Genomic DNA, 18278 nt, shown 5'->3' on the forward strand with positions numbered 1-18278 from the left:
ATCAGAAACAAATTAAACCAGAGGATTTATTACTAGATGACAAGTGGGACAGAGATTTTAGAAGCAGAGCTGTCTATTAATACAATATTTTAATATTAAGTGCTTTCATTCTTTAAGGAACATGTAATTTTCAAGCAACCGGTACATTCACATTCTGTCCATTTGTAATCTCTCTGCTGCTCTTTCTGATAGATTCCGATCTGCAGTAGATCCTTTTGGTTAATGGAAAGACTTCTCAGGTCTAAATCCCCATATGATTCTACTGGCTGTTCAGATGTGCATTTAAAGTGCTGAAAACCTCCCATTATTCTCTCCATGTTCCATCATTCCTCCCTGAGCCGAGTATCAGGGCTTCTCATGAGCTGAAACCTTTAAATTACACCGGCTCTTCTGCCTCATTTTCCCTCTTCACCCTCCGTGGTCGTTCGCCATTAAAAAACCAATCATACTTTCTGCGCTGTACTCCGCCATCACTGGCTGCTGTGTTAAACTCCCCATGTCATAACCTCCTACTCTGTTGTATTATCCACCTTAACCCTTTCTGCACCTGAGAAAAGGCCCATCATCGTCGGTGCTCTCCCTGCCATCCTTCCTGTGATGTGTTCACCCAGTTTGAGAAAGTGGAGATTTAATTAAACTTTCGGGCACAAATGCTTTTTCATAGGTCAACGACCATTTTTTTTTTTTTTTTTTCCCTCAAAGCATGGGTAATATTTCTGCAAGAAGACTCAGTTTTGGTGCATGCAACTGTTACCTAATGCTTCTTTGAATGTCACCAAGTCGTCCAATTCTTATGGTAAAACAAACAAAAGAAAAAAAAGTCATGGCTTGATTTTTAAGGTTTCATTACATGCATGGTGCAGTCAACCAAATGATATGACAAGCCACAGTCAGGAAGGCAACTTGATTTTTCTATTCTATGAATAATTTAGTATTCCAAGGTGGTCTATTTTTTAGTTTCTTATTATTTTTTAAACATTGCTTTTGTTTTTTTTTTCTGTAATCAGTTTTCTTTGATCCCATTTCATGTCTAAATTTTTATCAGCTTTTTCTCCCATTCATGCCTGTGACAATGAAAGACAGAATTTTAAAGATCATACACTGGATGTTAAGATTGAAAACGCTCAACCAACATCCTAAATAAAATAAAACAAATCTTGTTAGACAAAATAAACTAGGGTTAAATGATGATTACCATGACACTCTTTCATTTTTCTCTTGGCAGCTTTATTTGCAATTTCCATCACACCTCTCTTTGGTAGAGTATAAGGGAACATTGTGGGACTTGAGAAACTCACTTCAGAGTATTTAACATTTGATGGGTGTACTGTACCTCCAGTCAGTGTTACTGACTTACTGACTTACTGGTGATTGACAGGTGCTCTCCATCAGTACGACAGGAAAATCAGTGCAAGCTGCACTTGACTGTGCGAACACTCACTATTAGCCTGTCTGGTCCTGAACTGCAGACCTTGCCAACATGGCAGCTCACCTAGAAAATCTCTCTTGTAACACACTGAACAAAACACCAACATGAGTTTTTGAAAACACTTGAGGCAGGGAATGAGCCTTTGGTTGCTGAATCTGTTTTAACTTATTTTCTATCCAGAATTCAATTAATTAAAAGAGTTTTCAAAGGGCAGAAAGCAAAACTGGATGCCTCTGATTTGCTTGAAGTACTAAGCTTTACACAAAATAAGAAGAATGCTCCTTTTCTTCAAATGTGACGCAGCCCTAGTAGAATTATTTAAAGACTACGAGCGACCCTGCAGACATGCATTATTAATGATCGACTCATCGTGTTTTAGTTCAACTGTCTAGTTTGCCCACAACGTTCTGTCACTTTATGTATTTTATATGTATTCTTTCTCTTTCTTGGACTACTAAAAAGCTTGTCACCCTCTCTATATTCCTTCCACACATCTTTTACTAATCACCCCATCCCTCAGTGGATCAGACCCTCCGATTAGTCTGCCTCTTCTCTCATATTATCTGTCTTCAGTTTGGGGCAGAAAAACTCAATCACCCCCTCTGCATTCCCTGTCATGCCTCCCTCAGTGATCTTCCCATCTTTCACAGGTCCAAACCTCCAGATTACACCAGCTCCCGTCGTCACACCATCCATCTTCACTCTTAAAAAGCTCAGACACCCACCCCCCACCTTCTTCTGCATTCCTTGTCATTTTTCCCTGGGTGATCATCTCATCCCTCACTTGCCAACAGGATCAATTCATCATCACCAGGTGTTGAAGACCCGTCGTTTAAAAAGCAGGGAGCATCGTTAGCGCCTACTAATGTGTGTAATGTTCTGCACATGCAGGGAGACATGACGCAGAGGGGAGTAGAAAGATAAATGACTTAAATTTTAAGTCTCTCTCTTGCTGAATGTCAAGAATATTGCTGTAATCCATTGGCAGCCCAGAAAATAATTAGTTCCTTCTTTAGCATTTATGGCATCCAGTTACATCTAAAGAGAAAAAAAAACTATTATTCACACAATTGTGTGTTTAGCTACATGGTTAAAATAAAAGTTACAGTTGTGCACAGAGCGACTGAGACAGATTGTAATTTCTTTTTCATTCCCTCAAATTTTCTTGAGAGTAAGGAACTACTTATGTAGGGGGAATTTAAATGTAATGGTCCTGAACTTTTTCTATAATTTTGACCTACATTTGCTTTATTTAGCAAAAGTCATTGTCTTTTCTATTCCATTTGGACACTATAAATGCAAATGAATTGTATCAAAGAGAGGCAAGATGATCACAACTGAAGGGAATGAACAAAGTCAACCACACAAGCAAGGGCATACAAAAGTCAGGTAGGTCCTGAAGATTCAGCTGAATGGGAAGAACAAAATCTAAGCCATCAACACATTTTTACTTATTATTAAATACCCTGCTAGAATAATAACCCCTACAATGGAGGAGATAGAGGCCACTGAGTGCTTTACTAGTGTACTGTATAAGTCCAGCATGCTGAGACTAACGGGGGCTAATGAGCAACAGAGCCACTGTCCAGGCAAAAACAACCAAGATCTAGGAAAACAACAGGAAGATGGCCTCTGGTGATGAACTGCTAAGTGAATGTCTCAGGCAGCTGCAACCCAAAGAGGGAGATGAGGAACTATCAGTGTGATTGTTGACGATTATACTTTTACTTTCCAATTCAAACTAATGCTCTTAAGAGTATATCTTCTATTAAAATGATACAATTACACAGTGTTTGAAGAACATGAGACTTTCTAAGAAAAAAAATGCCATGGTTGCTTTTAAACAGAATGTTTTAACTGAAGACCCCATAAGCTCATCTGTTTAAGATTCCCTACTCATTTTAAGCCCAGCTATGCCGTCCTCTGATTTTATCCATTATTGCTATATGTATTTTTTGTATAGTGTCCTTTGGTTTTATGAAAGGTGCTTTTAAATAAAACGTATTATTATTATTATTATTATTATTATTATTATTATTATTATTAAAATAAATAACATGTCTGAATTACTCTCCTCAGGGTATTGCTACAAAGCACCCCTGGCAAAGAAAAATATATACAAGTGTAGTACAACTGCAATGAGTTGAACAGCAGAGTAAGGCTCTATGTAGATGGTTGTTCCAGTGTGTATTTTCTATACTTTTATGTACCTGTTTTCACTGTTTAGATCAAGATGTAAAAAATATGAACAAAGAATACTTGGTCGGAGTAAGCACATTTAAAGTAGGCAGTATAACAACGTAACTTACGTGTCCGTCCCGTTTCTGAGGCTGTCGGCCCGTCTCCTTCAGTATAAACTGGAGTGATGGTGATTTTGTACTCAGTATCTGACAGAAGAGGCTGCAGAACCAGACTGTTCTGACCAGTGGGAACAGTCCTCTGTGAGAAAAATAAATATTAAAACAGGTTTAAAGGGCAAATAAAGCTACTGATGTTCTTCAAAGTCTTAAAAATGTGGACATTTCTCTGTCTTCAGTCTCTCTGCATTGATGTGATATTTCATTTCCCAAAGTTCACCTGCCAATCAAAAAACTGAAAAGGCTGTGATACCATTCTTTTTTATATTTACATAATCACATAGCATTAATTCATGTAAAAGTTTTCAATTAGTTCTGACATTCCCTCATTTCCTGAAACTAATTATTGTTTCCCATTAGTTATATTATTACTGTCAGATTATATGGGTTCATTTCCTACAGTATTATAAGACATCAGAAAAGATGTGCTGATAGCAGACAAAGCAGGACTTGGTATAGGGGAACACATGCCGATAGTTTCAGCAGAACCTCGGCTTCATTCAGAGAAGACCTTTGTAAGTTTTAAGGCTAACATTCCAAACACACAATGAAAAGATGGCTTGGAATTTCCAACCCTCCTAGTTATATGACAGGAATTCTTTATAGGGATGAATTCAAGAATGAAATAAAAAAAAGGGGCAATTAAGTTATTTTCAGAACTTTGTGCTGAACAAACAAACAAAACTGCATTAGCCTTTTAATGGAGGTGAGGTAGTGCGAGTTTCTGCAGATGAGTTTGAGCTTTCAGGCGCTGCAGAGGTTAATTGTGTCCAAGTTTCTGTCTCAGATGTCAGCAAAGTCGGCCTTTTGTTAAAACTGATCCATAAATGAGTCATCCGTCTCAGTGAAGCATCACATGCTGCAGACATGCTAATGCGTTTTTGTACCCTGAAGGCTCCTTTTCCCTCGTCATATCTGCTTCTTTTTTTCTTCTGCTCCTCTAATGCTTCTTCTACCACTATTTGTTTGTCTTTGATTCTCTTTCCACATCTCTTCATCATTAATTACTATTGCTTTAGGGTATTTATTATATTTTCCTTTCCCTCTTTTGACCAAAACCCACAGGACTTCTCTCTATTTGCTTTTATCTTCTCTTTTTGTCTTTACATGGCATATCAGCAATATCCATTCTGTACTATCACAACAGTTCCCATCACAAAGTAGTTTGCATACAACCAAATAAATTACATTAACTTTTGGTTAGTATAGTTAAGTCTATGTCAAATAAAGACTGAGTTCTGCAAGTAGATAAGAATCAGTTTTCAGAATCCAGTAATAGCATCCCACGACAACAACATCGTTACTCTGGCTCTGTCTCTCCATCGGGCCAGTTTGCATTCTGAGCATGCACAGTCTAGCCTGGTTCCATCCACAAACCTTTATACTTTCTACTGAAAACTCTCTCTGACATGTCAGACACTGTGGGCTCTGACAAATCAATTTCAGCCTGCTCTGATGAAAAAGTCAGTGAGTCTAAAACTTTCAAAGAGTCACAAAGTTTGAATAAAATACCTTCAGCTGCACCCCTGCTTTTCACTCAGACTTGTAAATGCAAATATATTTTATCAAGAACTTTCAGAATTCATAAAACCCAATGCTGTTTTGAAAAAAAGACTGAGACTCAGACAGACTCAGAATGACAGGATTCATTCACTTTTTTTTTTTTGCTTGCGCTGCAGGCTTGAAGGCAAGTGGCAGGGAGCATTGTCGTCACATAGGTGATAGAAATCAATTTCATAGGAGTATATGATTACAGAAAGGCAATATATCTGTTAGACTGCAGCGAATCGTGGCCCAACAAAACTCAATTCTAAAAGGAAAGCAGCTTTTTACCCTCAGGAACATTTCAAAGTGAACCACGAAGAGATGAAGTCAATTTGTGACAACTAAAAACAACTTAGGGATTGTAAAGCTCAGACTCTGTGGTCATTCCTTCTGGATGGACTCTGAGTTGGGTTCTCCAAAAGTATTTATATAAACATGTAAAATAATACTCCAAAGTTCTACCTTGACTTAGTTGTTTTCCTCCTGAAACTTAATTTGGTTGCTGAGCAGTAATAACCAGAACTTTGTTTACACACAGTGCAATTGCGTTTGATGCCCGGCAGCTTTGGTTTATTGGACTCTTAATGAGGCAGCACAGGGAGATAATGAAGCTTCAGTGAGTTCAGGATCACAGCTGCCTGTGGACAGATGGCTGCAGACTTGGGTTACCCCATGGCTACTCTGCAGACACTGACATCTGGTAAAACAGTGGCAGAGCCATCTGAATGGACATAATCATTAAGTTTGATATTTATAAGCTTGCAAAGAGCTCTGAGCGCTCACTATTCACAAAACAGTCTTGACAAAATGTAGTTTGAGTGGAATAATAAGTACTTTAGCAAATGTGGTAACAAGTCGGGTGGTAGAATGAGCTTCTGACAGTCTAGAGATGTTATAAAGACAATCTATGAACACATCAAGAAGACACACTGTATCATAAAAATGCCACTTGGGAGCGTTTTCATCCACCTGAATAATGCAGTCTCTGGTATAGTCTTTATTAAATCCTAAATAATTTATTAGAGTCTTTGAACTTTTGATTTTCTTCACAGTTACTTACATATAACTACAAGTACGCAATGAAAACTATGGGCTGTCAATGTGTTTACAGAGGATAATCAGGTTTCTTTCTAAAATCTGATCTTAAGGACAGTATTCACAGTGCTATGTGAATATCATCCTGTAAGATTTGTTGGTATAAATTTTTAAAATATCTGCATAAATAGGTTCACTGGTAGCTTTGCAATAGTACTTACAGATTTGCCTGGAGAGAAAAGACCCATCCAGGTAACAATAGCCTAGCAGTAGTTATTTTAATATCTATCAGACTGCAGCTCTGCACAGCCCTATGTCACCAAGATTCTGCTCAGCATCGAATCGGCCAGAACAAAAAGCACCAAACCACATCAGTAGAAATCTGATCTTGTTTCTCAAAACCAGCAGAAATGTGCTTTAGATGTGAGCTTTGAAAAAAAAATCATAGACAGTGATGTGAGAAGATTTTGAACCATCTCTTATTTCTTGACAATTTGCTTCCAAACATCCAGACTTTTTTGTAGTCTTTTGTAGTCTATGGTCTGCATAAGTTTTCAACTTTAAAACTCTGTGCTTCTGACATTCATTATATAGATTCCAGGAGTAGCCATTGCCCAGTAGGCCTGAGAAACAGTTTTTTTTTTTTTTTTGGGGGGGGGGGGGGGGGGGGCATCATGTGACAGCTGCGTTTTGCTTTATTACATACCAGCAAATGGATATCAACACACTCGCTGTTTAAGATACATGTTGTGGCTGATTCAGCAAAGAGACACATAGGGACATTATCGGAAGAAGCAAGTAATAGAAAGAGAGACAGAGAAAATGTCAACATTAGACTGACTTTTACTGCCTGAAGAGAGCTCAGAGAAGAGACAGGATGCATGACAGATGTCGAGTTAGCCTTCATTAGGGGGAACCAGAGTGGGAAATCTGCCAAAGTTTAGTAATACTGGTTTAAACCAGTGTTGAGCAATGGTTCTTCAGCCTCCAAGTTTCCAGTTTTACAAGCTCCAGGCTTCTCCAGGCCCTGTAAAAGTCTCAAAGTTTTTCTTTGGACACTGGCTGCTTTTTCACTTCAATAATTTTAAAATAAATTTGATTTTTGTTTGTTAAGTTACACGACTCTGACTGTTATATCACTCAAACTCAAACAGACTCTTAACTCGGAAATGAACCAGTGTTGTGTTGACAAATTACAGACAGCTTAGTAAAAACTATTTTAAATAACATATTTAGTTGCTTTGTTAAATACCACCTGTCACGATGAGACATTTTTAGTTTACATTTCTTTAGCTAATTCAAAAAGTGCCATAAACTATCACTGTGATGTAGAAAGTGCCTTTAAAAGTGGGAGAAAACTGGACCAGTGGAAGACAAAGTAAGTGTCAGGCCTAGAAAAACTATCTACAGCAGATGAATGAAATGTAAAGGCGATGTCCTTAAAAAATGAAAAAAGAAATCCAGCAAAGACATGAAACAGGACCTGAGAGATGAATTTGGACCTTCAGCTCAACCATCTACTGTTGGCTGAAACCTAATGAAAAATGGTCTCCATGGAAGGGTGGCTGTCAAGAAGACATTCCTATGGAGGGGAAACAGAGAGAAAAGGCTGAGCTATGCCAAACGACACAAGAACTGACAAGCAACAGGTCGTATGGAGGGATGAATCCTCCCCAGAGCCTGGACCTCAAAATCACTGAAGCATTGTGGGATCATCTTAACAGAGATCAGAACAAAAGGAAGCCAACATCTAAAGAAAAGTTTTAGAAAGGTTTTTAAAAAGCCTGAAGAACTTTTCCTGAAGACTTTTTAAATAAATTACAATAAAATGTAACTAAGAGAGTTCAGACTGTGTAGAAAAATAAATTTGGTCAAACCATTTTCAATAATTTTTTAGTCAGTTTTTCAGGTAATTGTAATTTAAGCATGTAGATGACACAAATGAGGCAGTTTTAATGCATAAAATCAGCAGGAAGACAAAAAAATTAACAACTACTGCTTCAAAGTTGACACTACCAATGAAAATAATCATTATAGAGACGGCTCAGACAAGCAGTCAGAAAGACTTAAAACTGAGACAAAAGTACTTTGATTTTTTTTTTAATAACAGGAAACTTGGAGCCAATGTGAATTAAAATTTTAACCAATAGAAGAGAATACTTTGAATGATTTAGAGCCTTATAAAACCCAAAATACCCAGATCAAGAATATAAACCAATTACTGTAATCATGAAGTTTTCTCCTGCTTAATAGTCAAAGATGTTTCTCTCTTTTTTTTTACATCTTCTAGTTTTGCTTCAACTCATTTAAAATTTTCTTAAAGATGCTGAACTGTTTGCTGAAGCAGATTTTGACAGTCTATACACAGACTTTTATTTAGTTTATGGTAGCTAGCCATAGAACCAAGGAGTTAAACTTGCAGAGAACCAGAGGAAGGATGCCATTTTCTTTTATTCCTGTCCTATTTAGAAGGTAGCTATTGAGTACACCACTTGGTGATTCATAACCTGACCGTACTGCCAAACAGAGCTCACAGCTGTTCGCACTTTGATAAGAGATCTCATTTAACAAGCTGCTGGTGCGAGCAGCTGGCAGCTCTTTATTGTGAGGATGAAAAGGTGGAGGTGGTACCCGCGTCCGGAGTCAACCAAAGAAAGACGGGGAGCCTCTGGTGGGGTGATGCTGCTAATTAACATGCAAAGATACACAACTGACAACTCAGTTACTAAAATATAGGGGGTTTATGAAACATTGAAAAGATGTTAACCTGATATAATGTACACATGCCAGACACGGTGTAACAATTTATTTATCATGGAAACATGTTGGCTTACAAAAAAAACTGTAAAAACAAAAAGAATTCAGATAAACTAAAAGAGTATTTGAGCTGTAGCTGATCTAGAGTACTTTATGATATGAATCTCGCTTAATTATTTTGGTTAGTAATACTTTACTGGTTAAATTAACTTAAAATCACTATGCATCTTTTTCATCTGGGATGCTGCAGCTGAGTTCTGCTTTGTGCACATGTCAGACGTTAGCAAGCAGATGTAAACAACCCGTGGCTGATTCAGCATAGAACATTAGAAGACATTATAGGAGGAAGAGAGAAAACAAAAAAGAGCCGGAGAAAGATCAAGAGATAAGACAAGAGTCAACATAAAACTGCCTTTTACTGTTTGGAAAGAGCTCACAGTGCAGGTAGGATGCAAGATGGATGTAGAATTAGCTGTCGATAGGGGGCACGTCACTGAGAAAATGGCAAAAGTTAAGTAGTGCATCTTTAAAGTTGGCACCATGTGTGTGAAGGACAGTACACGGAAAGAAACCCACCACCTAAAGGTGATGCTTGTGTTATTCTAGCAGCAGAAATAAAGCTGTTGAAGAACATCTATAGTTGATATTTTGTCTCAGTACTTCTCGTTGCAGTAGTATACAACTATTTTACAAACTAAAATAAAATGAGAAAAATACCCTATATTATCAACTGTAATATGAAGTTACTTTTGGATAAATTAAATCATTCATTTGGAACCACGTCTGTCTTTTCATTTGACTTTTTACAGTGTAATGTTTTAAGGACTGTGACACGACAAGATTTTATTATCCTTGTTAAAGACTTAGAGTAATTTTAGCTCAATAAATTCCACAAACATGGAAACTGATACTGGATTTCTGATGTTTACTTGTTATTAACATTTTCTTTGGCATTTTAATGCTTCTTAAACATGCTCTCACTCAGAGAAAAACAAAAACAAAAAAACAAGTATAGAGAAAACATCCACCAGGCAGGAACTTTGTTTTGGGATTGAGGTTTGTTTTTATGTCAGTCTGCACACTCTCTCTTTCTGTTGAGGCTCATTAGTGTGAAACCTGTCATTCTCTCTCTCTTTCTCCATCTCAAGAAACAAAGTCTTTGAAGATCTAACAAAGTTTTCATCATCATTATTATCCTCTTCTCCATCTCTTTTCTTCCCTGTCACAAGGCCTGCCATCAGCTTTAGTAACTCTGTCTCCCCTGCTTCTTTCTCTCCAAGAAGGGCTTAATCTGAAGCCTGCCATCGTCTTCATCAATAGCCTCCCTCCCTCTGTTGGAGGTTGACAATTTTTATCTATTTCATCAGCCACCAAGCACCTTGAACACCTTTTACTGCTCAGATGACAGGTGTACAGTAACAGTCAATGTCAAACTCTAAATGTTCCACAGACTACAGCTGTAACCTCTGCTTAATGTAGCTCTTCACTTGATTCATGTACTCACCAGATGCTCAGTCATTGTTCCAAAGACCAGAAATAAAGAAATAATTACAGCAGTATGTAAGACCTGCTGTGAGTATTACAGTGTGAGATAACAAGAATCATTAAGCTTAACTAGAAGGAAACATGTTTGTTTGGTAAAAGAGTTGATGTGGAGCAGTTATGTCGATCATCGGGGAGTCAGACTTCAGCCCATTTAAAAGTCTAGTGACATCTATTTTTTTCAAATATTAAACATGCTAGAGGTCACATTTGGTAATTTTATCAAAATAATTACAATAACAATGTAGTAGTTCACCAGACAGCACTGGTGAAAGTTGACAATGATCTTTTAATAGCCTCAGGTAAAGAACTCCTGTATGTACTCATCTTGTTGCTCATGTGCTCATCTCAGTGCTGCATTTGACACCATTGATCAAAACATTCTGCTACAGAGACTTAAACATATTATTTGGATTAAAGGAACAGCATTAGGCTGGTTTAAGTCATATTTATCTGATAGATTTCAGTTTGTTAATGTAAATGTTGAGTCTTCCTCACACACCAGAGTAAGTGATGGAGTTCCTCAGGGTTCTGTACTTGGACCAATACTTTTCATTTTCATGCTTCCCTTGGGCAATACCATTAGACAGCTTGGTATGAACTTTCACTACTCATATTCACTTATTCATGAAGCCTGATGAAACCAAAAAGCTTGTTAGATTATAAATATATCTTAAAGACTTTAAGACCTGGATGACTGAATTTTCTTCAAAATTCAGAGAAGACTGAGGTTGTTGTCTTTGGATCTGAAAAACTCAGGTCAAAATTGTCTATGTCATTAATCTGGATGGCATTTTTGCTTACTGTACTACAGTGAGGAACCTATAAGTATTTTTTTTACCAGGATTTGTCCTTTGGGTCCCACTAGAAACTGGTTTCTAGAACCTCATTCCACTATGTACATAATGTTGCAAAAACTAGGGACATCCTCTCTCAGAGTGATGCAGAAAAACTACCCCATACTTTTGTTACTTTCAGATTGGGCTACTGCAATTCTTTATTGTTCTGTCCCAAATATGGCCTGAAAATGTCCAGCTTAGAAAAAATGCTGCAGTGAGGGTTGTGATGAGAACAAGCAGGAGACATCATGTTTCTCCTGTTTTAGTTTCTCTTCACTGGCTTCCTGTTAAAGCTAAACTAGAATGTATAATTCTTTTTCACACATATAAAGACCTCCATTGTATATCAAAGGCTTCATAGAGCCATATATTCCCAACAAAGCACCCCAACTGGTCGAGGCAGATGGCCGTCCTCCCTGAGCCAGGTTCTGCTGGAGGTTTTTCTTTCCTGTTAAAAGGGAGATTTTTTCCACCGTCGCAACATGCATGCTCAGCATGAGGGACTGAATCAGAGTTTAGTTTCAGTGCAGTTTGTTTAGTTTCTTAATTAGGTTATTATTATTATGAATTGGCTTGTATGACTACTGATTTAATGGCAATGGATTGGATCAAATTGATGATGTTGTGAACTGGCGCAATAGAAATAAAGCTGAATTGAATTGAAAAGGATTAATTTCTCTTTTGGTGATTAAAAAATATCACACATAATTATTTTAATAATTAATATTTTATTTCATATGCCATAGGTTAAATTTGTAATATTTGGGAAACAAAAGATGAAGATGATGCTAAAACAACTCTAAATGAGATGGTTTGGGTAATTTTGCCTATGGAAGCTGGAGAGACGTTTAATTTTAATTTTAATTTTTTTTTATGCATGTCTGGCTGGCTGTCAGTCTGTCCATCTTTCTGTCTGCCTGCACGCCTGCAGCACTGTGTGTCAGACAGTGGTCAGCAACACCAGAGCTCCACTGGGGATGGTCCTCTCTCACTTCCTCTTCACCCTCTACACCAGTGACTACAGCTACAGCTACAACTACAGCTCAGTGACCTGCCACCTTCAGACATTTTCTGATGACTCTGCAGTGGTTGCGGTTGCATCGCAGAAGATGATGAGAAGGGGTACAGAACTATGGTGGCCAACTTTGTCACATGGTGCAAGCAGAACCATCTGCAGCTCAACGTAATAAAAACAAAAGAACTGCTTGTAGCTACGCGGAGGTCAAGACACTGTGGAATGGTCATGGAGAGGCAGGGTACACCCTGGACAGATCACCAGTCCATTGCAAGGTCAACACAGATAGAGACAAACAACCATTCACACACACATACAGAGAGAGAATATGCAACTCCACACAGAAAGGCCACCGCCCCCCAGCCAAGGCGCTTCTGTATATATATATATCTATATTTATCTCTCTCTCTCTCTCTTTCCATATATATATATATATATATATATATCCCCTAGCCCTCCATGGGCAGTCTCATCCATCCAAGCTCGGGTCCTCTACCAGAGGCCTGGGAGCTTGAGGGTTCTGCGCAGTATCTTGGCTGTACCTAGGACTGCACTCTTCTGGACTGAGATGTCTGAGCTTTGTCCTGGGATCTGCTGTAGCCACTCTTCCAGTTTGTGGGTTACTGCCCCGAGTGCTCCGATGACCACGGGCCTTGGTATTTCTCCAGTTTCTCATGTTCCTTTTTCCTGATGTTGCAGTCATTTGGTATTGCGATGTCAAACACAACGGCTTTCCTCTGCTGTTTGTATATATATATATATATATATATATATGTATATATTTCAGAGTGCATGAACCACTGCAATCACTTATACACTCTGCATCTCATCGTTTCAGAATCATTTCATAGAAACACCAGCAACATGTTCCTCTAAAACAAACTTTCTACAAATTGCAAATTTATAGCTGATTCTTATAAAGTCAGGAGCTACATGAAGTAAAAGCTGGCTGTCCTACCGTCTCCTCTGCACGGTCCCCCCTGGCACTGACATAGTTCAGTCGATAATGTCTGATGTTTCTGGAGTCGACAGCCTGCCAGGACACCCGCATACTAAAAGTGGTTTCTTCATCGATCCTCATATTCTTCACCATGTAACGAGGAGCTGGAGGATCAGAAAAGGAGAAAAAATAAATAAAATCTGTGTGCATCAGTGAGTCAAACAACTCTTTGAAATATAAAGATGTACCAAAAAGAAAAATGATATGTGAAAATGTCATCATTCTGATATTTCAAGTATTCAGGTCTACATATTCATATCAATCTTTTGTCAATTTTAAAACCTTTCCCTGGAGAATATATGGTGGAAGATAGAGTTCCTGTTTGATAACGTGGGAAAAGATGTAGAAACCAAATTGGTGAAACCACACGTAAGAACTTGTAATCAGATATTTTCTGTCTGATAAGTGAGAAATTCTTGCAAACACATTTGTCAAAAATGTTTTCTATGCCATCAGATTAGATTTCAATTTGCATTTCCAACATGAGATGGAAATACATTAACTTCCAAAACAGATTTTTTTTTTATTACTATCAAAATTATTCAGATATTATCTGCAATCCAAACGTCAGGAGAAGATGAAAGCAGCAACAGCGGAAATACTTACTTGCGGTTGTTGTGGTTGTTGTAGCGACAGTAGTTGTTCTCTTTGCTGCAAGTTCAATAAAAAAGATTTACTTGATCTGCCCAGTAAAGCAGTGAATTAAATGTAATTAATATATATATATATATATTCAAATTTTGAGAAAATTGGCTTCTTCTAAATAGTTTAAAGACATACTGTAATATCAAATGTGAATCATATTTGGCTCAATAATGAACACGAAATAAGTCAAAGTCTTTATTGTCCACTTTAAGAAACAACTGGAACAGCAGAAATTCTCAAAACGAGGGAAGATTTTACTCACCAGTAGTTTCAACAAGGACCACTTCATCACTTTCAAACTCATTCGGGTAGATGGCGGCCAGGAGGACTTCATACTCTGAGTTGGGATTTAGTCCTTTTATCAGGTAGGTGTTGACATTCCCGTTCACCAGGACCTGAAGCAGAGGAATAAGCCGTGTTACACATCTGATGCAAGGAAGTTAGAAGGGAAATGTCACAGGTGAGCTGGATCCTGAGAAAGCAACCAATTGTAAGATTTATCTATTTGCAGTGAAGATAAATTTTAGATTGAGAGAAAAGAGAGTTCAGAGAATTAAGGATCAACTGATGAAAACACTGGAAACACAGATTACCATCTTCCTGATTATCTCCCAGAGAGAGACTCATTAGTAAGACATGGCAAGTAAGATAAGAGAGAGTTGACTTTTTATCTCGTCCTCAACTCTGTTTCGTTTTATATCTTAATGGAATCGTCCGAGATAAAACTGAGTGTGTTTTAATCAACTAGAAGAAAAATTGGGCGAGACAGGCAGCACACATGTTTGTATTCATATAGTTGTGAGGACATTTACAGCTTCGGCTGAGTATTTTCTCTTCTGTATTTCTGCTGTTGCTTTATTAGTGACGGAAGATGACACAAATAAGGAAACTATCAGTAGCTAAATATAAGGATTTCTAATGAGGTGATGGTGAAACTGAATATTTCATACATTTAACATCACAAAGCTTCAAGTCGTCTTTCTCTGAGACTGAAGAGGTAAGACAACTAGCACTGACTGTCTAAAAAATTGTGTTTGGGTGAGAGAAGCCATGTCCCAAAGCAGCCTGGACAGTAAAAGTAATCGGATTTAACAGCTGAGTGACAAAACACTGAGTTCTATGAAACTTCTCTCTTTTGGAGCCCCAGTTAAACTGAGGCCCATTTCTAAGCAATGTGACCACTTTCTAGTAGCAGCAACTTTATGTACATGAGTGAAATAAGCATGAGCTCAAAACTTAGAATCTACATACAGTTGTGTTTATAATAAGAAATGGTAAGCATGAATGTAAGCAAAGTTGCAGTTTCCCTTTACACTGATGGACTCAGAGTGGAGAGCTGAAGTGGTCAAGGCTTCATGAATCCATTAACATTACAGCTTTAATATTCTCTCTCCGGCTTGGGATGTTCAAAAATGCTTATATAAATCTATTATACATTCTGTAAATTAAATTTGTTTCCATTTTTTATATAATCACATAGACTATATTTACTGTACATATACATAGAAGCCCCTTCATCACTACAAGCCAGAACTGGCTTGCACATGTAACTTTTCAGACCTTAAAACTCCACGTTCCGGACCAGTTTGATGGCACAGTGGCCTGTATGATGCACATTTCTGCAACTGGATATCAGCACTGGGTGTTTTGAACCTGCACCATGGCTGATTGAGCAAAGAAACTTGAGGACATTATTGGTAGGAGCAAAGAAAAGAAAAACAAAGTGAGAGAGCAAGACATATGAAAGTTAACTTCTGACTGGGTTTTACTGGCTGGAGAAAGCTCAGAAATGAGACAGGATGCAAGACGGATGCCGAATTAGCCGTCACTAGGAGGTGCCAAAGTGCAAAATCTGCCAAAGGTTTAGTAGCTCTGCTTTAAAATAATAATCAAACTTTTCCTGTCATTAAAATCTAAAAATAAACAACCACCTTGAGCTCGCTTTGTGTCTTTGTGTCATCATTGATAAACAGAACTTAATTCCCTCTTGAAGCATGATGATATGCAGAGTAAATGGGTGCACACATGCGTGCATAAATAAGCATGCACTTTGTCACGAGACTGATTCATCTGTTGTGGAAAATATCGTTGGCTACCCGTTTGACATTTTCCCAACTCTGTACTTCAGTTTGCAAATGAGCATCTTTGCATATTGTCTGATTCAGGATCCAGCACCTGCTTGCTGGTCTCATTGTAGAATATGTGTGTGAGGTACACTGTTTAAAGTAGAATGCAGAAGTCAGCTGTTCTTTTAAATGCACTCTTTTAAGAATTATTTTATTTATAGCAATCCCACGAGACACAAAAGCACTGATGGTGGTGGTTTGTTGTGCTTTTTCCACACATAGATTTTTGATAACCCAGTAAATGTGATGATATTTTGTACTGTGCAAATTTGCACAATCTCTGCAGAGTAAAGACTACATACCACCCCCTTTGACCTCAGAATATTTCAATTAAACACAAAATACTTCACTTATTTTTCAAGATAGTTGGTTAATGAAAAGCTCAAAACTACATACATATCAGAACGTTGACACTTTTATCATATTTGAGCTATTACAGCATTAAAGTTTATCTAATGACAAATTTTCCCTGTGATTTTTTAAATTCTTATCCAAAACCTCAAGGCATTAACCAGAATGTGCCTTGTAAAAATGGAAAAATATCAGCATGTGGACAAACCTCCTCGCTGTCTACTCCATCTGTCGGCATCCAGATGATCCGATACATCACCACATCAGAGGCCGGGTGTTGCCATGACACCCTGAAGCTGTTTGTGGAGACGTTGCTGCTCTTCAGATTCAGCGGGTCCGGGACTGTCTCTGAAAACCCACCAACAGTTATCGTTAAGGTCAGAAGACACTGAACTGAACCCTTTACTAAGTCTATATTACAGAAATGACAGGTGTTTGGTCCTACTTGTTGCAAAGCTCTCCGTCACGGCTTCAGCTTGTCCTTCATTGTAAAGAGCAAAGACACCAACTGTGTACTCAGTCAGGGAAGTCAGGTTTTTAAGCATGTAGGATGTCACCATGCCAACATCCACCTGTACACACAGAACCAAACACCCATTTCAGATTTCAGATCACTCCTCAGTGGTTCGGTTTACATGCTAAATGCATTAACACATTTTGTGACTTCTGCCACTATGTGGCTGTAACCTGCAGGTTCTGCTTACCTCAGTGGTTTGGACTCCGTTGGTCTTCACATACATGACGCGGTAGCCTTTGACCAACCTGGAGGGGGTGTCCCACGTGATCCGGGCTGAACTGTGGTCCACATCTGAGAAACGGAGGTTCTTTGCAGGGAGCAGCGGTACTGAGAGAGTGAAGGAAAATCAAATATTGTCATTTTATCTGCATAGTTTTGATACAAGAAAACATTAAATCAATATTTCTACCACTAAAAACAGCATGTGAGCAACTAAAAAAAGTTAAAAAAACAAAAACCTCTTTGTTAAAGCATGTTGATGTCATGTAATTGTGTACAGTATAATGTTGCCCAAATCAAGTTCATAACTTACTGAAACATGTTTGATGTTATCAGGGCTCATAAATTCCCACTCTGTCTTCCACACATACATACACACTCTTGGGGATTTGAACAAGAGTTATTGGACTCTACTATCTTAATTATCAAGTAGACAGAACCTCATTACATCATTCTCGTTCCCTTAGACTCTGCCTCAAGTACTTCTCTTGCTTTAATTCCTGCAGGCTGTCTCATAGGTACTACAAAGGTCTAAAATTCCCTCTCACCCTCACTGTTTTAAAATTCAGTCAAGGAATCTGATTTATCCTGGTACTCAGTCTTTTTTTTGCTTAGAATACCAAATATGTTTTCTTCTTAAGAAAAAAGGAAAAAAAAAAAAAAAAAGAGTCCTGATTGTACCAGTCGTTTCTTCACCTCAATTACACCAAGGGTCAAAAGAAAGAGAAAGCTCTGAAGAGAAGGAGAAGAAATATGGCTGCTTTCAGTGTAGGTTTAGCCAAGATCAGTGAGGAAATCAGCGGGAAAGGATATTAACGAGTTTAGGGAGAGAAAAGTCTCCAAATTTCCTCAACATACGTCTTTATAAAGATACGTACTTCATTAATTGACTCAATTCATT

The 18278-nt window shown here is 38.0% G+C and overlaps 1 protein-coding gene across 7 annotated transcripts in view; it reads right to left on the reverse strand.

The window, feature by feature from the left end:
* The window catches only part of LOC121656678 (collagen alpha-1(XIV) chain), a 227554-nt gene that overhangs the window by 138095 nt on the left and 71181 nt on the right, over positions 1-18278 (reverse strand). For all 7 annotated transcript variants that reach the window (XM_042011787.1, XM_042011788.1, XM_042011795.1 and 4 more), the window contains 7 exons: positions 17346-17485; positions 17087-17213; positions 16850-16989; positions 14427-14559; positions 14126-14170; positions 13478-13623; positions 3739-3868 (listed from right to left, as the gene is read on the reverse strand). In XM_042011787.1, coding sequence (XP_041867721.1) covers positions 3739-3868; positions 13478-13623; positions 14126-14170; positions 14427-14559; positions 16850-16989; positions 17087-17213; positions 17346-17485 — 861 coding nt within the window. The remainder of the gene's footprint in view (positions 1-3738; positions 3869-13477; positions 13624-14125; positions 14171-14426; positions 14560-16849; positions 16990-17086; positions 17214-17345; positions 17486-18278) is intronic.

Source organism: Melanotaenia boesemani, chromosome 17 (assembly GCF_017639745.1).
Source record: "Melanotaenia boesemani isolate fMelBoe1 chromosome 17, fMelBoe1.pri, whole genome shotgun sequence".
In the NCBI taxonomy this organism is placed as follows: domain Eukaryota; kingdom Metazoa; phylum Chordata; class Actinopteri; order Atheriniformes; family Melanotaeniidae; genus Melanotaenia; species Melanotaenia boesemani.